Here is an 8,313-nt window from a genome sequence, read left to right on the forward strand (position 1 = left end):
ACGCCTGCCCTTTGGGCTAACAAGGACTGCTCACATCAGCTGCAAAGTTCAAGCCTGTTTCCCTCTGTGGCTCTAACAACTTGTCATTTCATTCACTCAGACAAAACTCAAAGAAAGACTTTTATTTTGAAGACGAAAATGATCTTCGTAATGACTTCATGTCTTTATCAGTGCAAAGATAGCATCATGTTTGCAGTATGTTTCCCCCCCACCCACCCCACCCTCCTCGTTTTCCGCAGAAGAGGCCCTTGGACAGATGAGTGTCTTTCCTCCAGTCAGTGGACATCCTGCTCTTAATGTCTTCCTGTGGGTTAGGGTTAGATAAGATAAAGGGAGGATCACCGTCCTGTAGTGCAGCGAGATAAGAGATGAGTGCACCAGAGAATACAGCGTCTTCACTTCGTGGCTGGAGAGCTGTGAAACCACGGGATCTGTGAAACCACGGGATCCTTATTAGAAAAGAATCTATGGAATCAGATTTGTTTCAAAAGTTTCAAGCAAAACTTATTAAAAGTCAATTAAAATAAATGGATTTGAGAGAGAAAAATGAACTCAAGCAAAAAATTATAACCTTCAAAATAAAAAATGTCTCTTGAAAACAAATAACTCTTTATTTTGTTCAAGGATGTAGTTTTGCTCTCGCCCTCTCTCTCTCCTGGGGATCTATAAAGTTTTTGAACTTTTTCTAATCACCAAGCAGGAGAAAGAATGTTTCATTCGCCATGCAAGGCATGCATGAAGAGGAAGCAAAGGGGGGCATATACAAGCAACAGCTTCAAGATTAAAGTAAATACTAACCATTGTGTGTACTATACTGTCACTCAACAGCCAATAGGAAGGCGCCCTTGAAAGAGCCCGCCCACGCGACAGGTTTGTGTCAAAACTCAAAGAAAGAATGTGGCAGCGCAGAGGAAAGAGCCAGAAGAGAAACCAAAAGAGAGAGAAACTACATCCTACATCCAACAAAATAAAAGACAAAGTTATTTGTTTTCTGTTAAGAGACATTTTTTATTTTGAAGGTTATCATTTTTTTTTGCTTGAAACTTTTGAAACAAATCTGATTCCATAAGAATCTCTCTGCAGGATACACTGCTGATCTGGTGTGTCTTATTTGTGGCTGTAGAAAAGCCTCGTGAGGGTTATTTTGTTGTTTTACGACATCCAACGTGAAGTTTTACACCATGAAGTGATGCTGTGCACACACACACACACACACACACACACACAGAGGCGTGGCTCAGCCATGATTGCTCACACTGACAGCGGAGAAAATGGAGACCTGTCTTCGTGTTAACATCTGCTCTGCTCCGCCTCTGGAAGATAAAGCCAGTGCAGAGATAGCCATATGTTCTGCATGCAATAGAGGCAATAAATGTGGGGTTTTAATGACAGATCTCGGGCTCTTTATGACCTGCTTTAGTGCATGAATGGGCCCCGCAAATTGGAAAGCCCTCCTGAAATAGATGGGAACTTCGGGCAGGATATGAAACAAACAGCTTGCAGCGTGGAGCCGAGCAGACAGCCTGTTTTCCGGTTGTTCCCAATCAGAGAAATCCTTTAGCCCAGCACATTGTGAATACTCCACATGCATTTTCTTTTTTTTTTGCAGGTGCAAAATAATCAGGAGAGTAGAGTGTGGAAAGGCCAGCTGTTTCTGCTGTGCCTCTGTGTGGCAGACACACACACAGACACAACACGATCTGACCTCTGCAAACACCGGATCAGTGATCAGCAGCCAGGAGAGCCAGTCTGCAGCGGGAATATGTCCAAAAAAAAAGGAACGAGAGGCGGAAAGTGATGATAACTGAGAAGTCAGAGTTTATTATTTACATTTCTCTTCCTCGGTTCTGTAAAACTCCATAAAACCAGGACAGAAAACCAAGAAGCCGATCCCCTATCAGCACTCAGGACATGTATGAATGAATTGCCACAAGAGGAGGTGATGTTAGTATGATTATGAACATGTGAGAGTTCAAATTAGCCTTCATCAACCCGTCTCCCTCTGAAAAAGTCTGTGAATAAGCAAACATTGTTCATGTGTGTGTGTTTTGAACGGTTTATTATAAAGTGAGGGAGTAGAGCCAGTAGAGTTGAAGCAGGAGAGTCTGTGTGGAGGGATGAAGGGATGGTCTTAGTTCCCAAACCTGGTTATAAAACTTCACTTAGACCAGGGGTGTCAAACATACGGCCCGTGGGCCAAATCTGGCCCGCCAGAGGGTCCAATCCGGCCAGCGGGATGACTTTACAAACAAAGTGTAAAAATTACAGAGAAGACAAATTTCCGGTCGTTCATAATGTTTTGTAAAAAGAGAGTTCATTAAATGTGAACATTTTCAGAATGTACTTGTACTTTTTTGCACTAAAACAAAAGGGAAACATTTGGAGTTGTTGTTATTTGCAGGTTATTCTGCTGTGATTTTACTGGTCCGGCCCACTTGAGGTCAAACTGGACTGTATGTGGCCCCTGAACTAACATGAGTTTGACACCCCTGACTTAGACCGTGACTGGCAGTCACAAAGTCAAACTCAGCTTTAAGGAGATAACAGAGAAACTGAAGGTGTGGAAACAGCCTTTGATGGGTTGACCTCAGAGTGAGGGCACCTTAAAGACACCCTGGAGGTGCTAATGAGGTCCAGACTAACATCCTGTGGAAAGTCAAGGTGCCGCTGACACCTTAAGAGATCAGGATACAATTTCAGCACGGGATCTGTATCATGATGCTGAAACCCAAGCAGGCCAGAGGGCCTCAAAACGTCAACTCCTCCGAAAGATGAATAGAGTCTCTGCAGGATGCTCCGTGCCTCCTCCTCCTCCCCCTTCCCTCCCCCCCTGAGCAGCAGCGCCCTCCCTCCACCGCGCGCACTCCGGAGTTGAGGATGAAGACGCAGAACATCAGGACCCTCTCCCTCATCCTCTCCATTGTTTTCTACCTGCTCATCGGAGCCGCCGTGTTTGACGCGCTGGAGTCGGACAGTGAGAGCTCCAGGAAAAAGGCTCTGGAGCAGAAGCTGAACGAGCTGAAGAACAAGTACGGCTTCTCCGAGGAGGACTACAGGGAGATGGAGAGGGTGGTGCTGCTGTCGGAGCCGCACAGAGCCGGCAGGCAGTGGAAGTTCGCCGGCTCTTTGTACTTTGCCATCACGGTTGTCACCACAATTGGCAAGTACACGTTAGTGCATGTGTGTGTGTGTGTGTGTGTGTGTGTGTGTGTGTGTGCGCACAACTTCACAGGACCACACAGGTGAGGTGTGCAGCTCTGGTCACATAAAACTTTAACTTCTCTCAAAACTTCTCCTGCAGTATAATCAGCTTTTGGACATGAGATCCGTATTTAATGTGGTTCTATATTACCATATTTTGATGAGAATGTGGAACATAGTGAGCGTAGAAACACATTAAGCTGTAGGAGGAAGGAAGTTTTCTTCCCACTTTGTGAAACTAAACTCAAGTTTTTCTTCTTCACATGGCGACTGTCTGCGGACGTGAATGTTCTTGTGTGTCTAAATTAAATTTGTTAACATACAAAACAGCCCCACGAACCCCTTTAATAGAACTGCAGGACCAAAATAACACGAGGTGACAAAGATCAAACCTTTCATATACCTGAATAAATGTGCCAATTAGATTTCCCATCATTGTTGGTAACACTCTTAATGTGTCACAGCTAATGGGCCGTGACAAAGTGAGGTGGAAAAGTTTGGTGCTGTTTCTGTTGCATCCTTCAGAAACCCAATGTTTTGCGGTCAGATTTTAAGTCCATGATCCTGATTGGAGCTTGTTTGAGGACTGTGCTTCATTGACATGTCAATGAAAGTGGCCCACATGCAGAATTAACACTATGTTTTACATCAATAACAGTAAAATCCTTCTTCTTCTTCTTCTCCTACTTACATGTTTATTTCTATAGCACCTTTCAAAAGCAGACCTCACAATGTCACAATGAAAACAGCAGCAGCAGACGTTCAATGCAGACATCCAGCTAAACAACAGCTGTGATAAAGGTCAATCAAAGCTGAGAACGGGGCAGAAAAACACACAAACTCAGTGCATCAGTGTCTCTGTCGGCCTCAACCAATCAGTAAGAGGTGAACCAGTGAACTCTGACCTGTGAGCCGGCTGGAAATAGACAAGTCGTCCCTCGTTTGGCTTTAACTGAAGTGAATGGAGAGTGGGAGAGGTTACACCTTTCAATCTTCCATGTGGTTCATGTGGTTTGATCGCTTTAACTTCAGACTGAGCACTTTTTAGCAAATATAAGCGAGAGCACGAGTGTGTGTGTGTGTTTGCAGGCTTGTATCATCAAAAAGATCCACTTTAGTCGCATCCACCTGCAGCAACACAAAGACAAAAGAGAGGTTTTTTTCTGCAGGCTGTGCAATTTTCAAAGCAGCTTTAGTCAATTTTTGGCCAGTGGGGGGCAGAAATATGTCAAAACCAGAGAATGTAGAAAAGAAATGGATGTTGCTTCCTGGTCTGGAAGATTTGGAAGAGCCTCAAAGCTGCATTCTCTCTAATGTCCAGCAGGGGGCGACTCCACCGACTCCAAACAGAAGTCTGATTGCATGAAAGCCAATGAGAAGATGAGCCCACTTCTCTCTTGATTCATTAGCTGTATGTTCAGTTAGTAAATTATGGTCATATTTTGAGGAAAATAGGAAAATAGAGCAGGAAGTGGGGATGTGCTTTAGGGCGAGACAACCATGTGACCAACCAATCAGGGGAGGAAAACACTTGTGTGTCACTTCTGGCTTCAAAATTAAAACGGTGATTTTGAAAATGCTAAACTGGAGGCTTCAGATCGGACGTCCTCAGACCAACAGGTGATGTCACGGTGGCTGCAGTCAGGGATGATAACAAGTAGACAAATGCTTGACGTCCTTCACCAGCTACTGTAGCTGTGGGCCTTTGGTGCCATGTGGGTTTCTGTTGAGTCTTTCCTGGAAATTTCTGCCCTGAAATCTGAGAACGACTCAAACTATGAGCTGAAAACGACGTGATAATTCTCCATGATTTCACCGCAGTGAGCGGTTTCACCTTAATGGCATGTGTTGAAGTGATGATCTCAGAGACTTGAGACTCGGCTCAGCTCTGCAGTGTGTGAAGTAGTAATGAGTGTGAATATTTATAGACTTTAACCAGTATTGCTTGACATTATATGACCTGGAATATACTGTGACTTTGTAGGTTATGGCCACATTGCTCCACGCACTGATGCTGGCAAGACCTTCTGTATGTTTTACGCAGTCTTGGGCATTCCTCTGACCCTGGTCATGTTCCAGAGCCTGGGCGAGAGGATCAACACCTTCGTCCGCTACCTCCTGCGCAGAGCCAAGCAGGGCCTGGGCTTACGGAGGACGGAGGTGTCCATGGGGAACATGGTCCTGGTGGGCCTGCTGTCGTGCATGAGCACCCTGTGTATCGGAGCTGCGGCCTTCTCCCACTTTGAGGACTGGACCTTCTTCAATGCTTACTACTACTGCTTCATCACGCTCACCACCATCGGATTTGGGGATTTTGTGGCCCTGCAGAAGAAAAATGCTCTCCAGAAGCGACCCCCCTACGTGGCGTTTAGCTTCGTGTACATTCTGGTCGGGCTGACGGTGATTGGGGCTTTTTTAAACCTCGTGGTCTTGAGGTTTCTCACTGTCAGCACCGAGGAGCCTGATGTGAGGCCTGAGGCGGGGGCAGGGGAGCAGGGAGCGCAGCCTAAGGACACACAGGGGGATAGGGAGGTGTCGGAGGCTGCAGCAGAAACTGCTGATGTTGGATATAAAGACTGTGGACAGGGCAGCCTGTGCAACCTGAGCCTTCCCATGGAGGGGGGCACCAGCTGCACGAACCTCCTCCCCTCTCCTGTGGAGGAGCGCAGACTCGTTTTATCCGAGCGCTCGAAGCACTCTGAACCCAGCGGACTCGGGGCCTTGTTCTCCTGCGCCTGCTGCTGCTGCTGCTGCTGCTCGGACAGTTTCGACATCCCCTCTCAGCCAGCTCACCACAACCAGGCGGGCGGCCACAGCAACCCTGTTTTTTACAACTCCATCTCCTACAGGGTGGACCAGGCCTCGTGCAGCTCCCACACTGTGTCGTCCCAGGCCTCCCCCAGCAGCGTCGCTCTCTGTCTGGCCAAGAACAACCCTCACGTCAGGAGGAGGTCGTTATAACTCTCTGAACTTCTGACTTATGTTGAAGTGGCCTTTGTTTTGGACTTTTTGTACACATCATAAAGGTGCAAAGATACTTGTCCTGTGTTTTCCTAGTCCTGAATGTAGCATATCAGAAAAATCCTTTACAGTTCATCATTTATTTTTCTACATTTCACATTACTGCTAAATAAAAATCTGTAAAAAATATATATATAAAATAATATATATATAAATACACTGTTGCCCATAAAGTTGGAATAAAATGTTTTTTTTTTTTACCTCTTCTCATGAAATGATTGTGACAATGTGATTTATTCTTGATAAATAAAGTGTTTATCTTCTCAACTTTTTGATCAAACTCTTCCAAACAGATCACAGTGAAACTTTGCAAACTGTGTATTCAGGCTTTAACTATTGAACAATTATTCCAACTTCATGGGCAACAGTATATATATATATAGTGTATATATATATATATATGCTGATGCTTTCCACCATTGCTTTTCCAGTGTACTTTGTAAAAGGCATCTATACAAAGTGTGTGATCAGCTGGAGGAGAATAGAACATGTGTGTCTGAGAAAGGTGTCATAGTTTCTGCAGTGTTGTCACCAGTGACCTTCACTTATTTCCAGTCAGTAGTTATCGGTGTCTCCTAATAGGAACACACACTTTGACGCTCTGGCTGGTTCCCTAGGTAACGTTTCCATCCTCATTGCTCAGCGCAATGGAAAACTGGAGGCAGACACGTACAGCACAGTGAGTGGTGATTGTCTGAAAGCAGCCGTCAAAGCTGCGATACCCAGACCACGTCCACTGTGATGGATGAGTGTGTCAACAACCAATGGATTAATGAGCAGATGCACTTAAAAAGTGACAAATTAGAAATATCCCCAAATGGCTCTTTAATTGCCTTCCTAGATGTGTGGTTGAATCACACGTTACTATTATTCAAATTAGATTTTTACTACAAACCGTGACACAAGGGAAATCACATATTTTAAACATCAGACAAATGCAAGGCAGCTTAAAGGGCCAATCCGCTGATTCTACACATATAAGTCAGTTTACCTGTCAAAGCAGCTGTGCTACACCCTCTGTGGCTTTGGAGGGGAACGTGTACAACACAAAGAGGCATTCACCAGGCAGGGAGGGTCAAACTAGATTATGCTATAGGTCGCTCTTTATGGGAAATGTTGGCTGTGGTGTTTTTGGAGCCTGACCCACATTAAGGACAAAAAAAAATCTGGAAATCTGTGTGACTGCTGCCTCAGTTTTGGCCATTCTTCTTTCAATCTGCCCCCAACTTCATAGAGATGCTTAATTGTTGTAGTTAATCTGGTTCAAGACATGCAAGAAAGAGGAGTATGTCGTTCATGATTTGACCTCAGATCTGTAAAACTCTCGTCATCCTACTTTACAGCTTCACATTTATCTCTTCTTCCCCTATTTTCACTCGAACGCAGCAGGGAGACTTTCCACATTTCCAATTCTTGACCTCGCTTACAACAACCCTGCTAGTTTTTAATTGAAGCAATCGAATCGTCGACCAATGACCAGCGGGCAGCGGTCAGCTTTTTCTAATCCAGAATCAGCTACAGAGCCTGCGGTTTTGGGGGACGGTTCAGTAACCAGAGGAGTCGTAGCTGTGCTCTGCAAACATCTGCTCTGATGAACACCACTGAGGAAAGACACTGAGGCTCTGTAGCTGATTCTGGATTAGAAAAAGCTGCCCGCTTCCCCAGATGGCCTCATTTGAATTTACAATTAAAAAAAAAAGTTTCAGTAATCTGTTTCTGGGCTCCACTCTGACCTCCTTGTAGAGGGTCAACTGGGGGATCACTCAAGTTGTGCATTTCATTATATCATTAACAGGTAGCCAACACTGACTTGCACCTCGTTCCCCCATTCTTCCTCATTTCACACACTAGGGAGCAGCATTGGTCTACATAAAAGTCACTCCTGTCCGGTCTGCAGCTCAGGCAGGCATGTCTGCTGTGATCTTCGCATTGTGCAAGTTTTATTCTTGAATTCATGGAACCTCAAGAATGATGTTAATGTTAATACAGTTTATATTCTCCTATTGTCCGCCCGTGTGTGTTTGTGAGTGTTAAACCACTCGCAGCACAGGAGGCAACACTTTGTCTTTACAGAGCTTTACTCCTGCGTGC

General features: G+C 45.0%; 1 protein-coding gene across 1 annotated transcript; it reads left to right on the plus strand.

Moving 5' to 3' along the window:
- The first annotated feature begins 2,877 nt into the window (after nucleotides 1-2,877).
- Nucleotides 2,878-6,162, plus strand: LOC139218288 (potassium channel subfamily K member 15-like). The gene is made up of 3 exons (XM_070849855.1): nucleotides 2,878-3,160; nucleotides 5,186-5,763; nucleotides 5,896-6,162. Exons 1-3 carry the CDS (start codon nucleotides 2,878-2,880, stop codon nucleotides 6,160-6,162), a joined length of 1,128 nt encoding a protein of 375 aa, XP_070705956.1.
- Nucleotides 6,163-8,313: the final 2,151 nt, after the last annotated feature.

The sequence above is a fragment of the Pempheris klunzingeri genome, chromosome 2, assembly GCF_042242105.1.
Source record: "Pempheris klunzingeri isolate RE-2024b chromosome 2, fPemKlu1.hap1, whole genome shotgun sequence".
Classification (NCBI taxonomy): Eukaryota; Metazoa; Chordata; class Actinopteri; order Acropomatiformes; family Pempheridae; genus Pempheris; species Pempheris klunzingeri.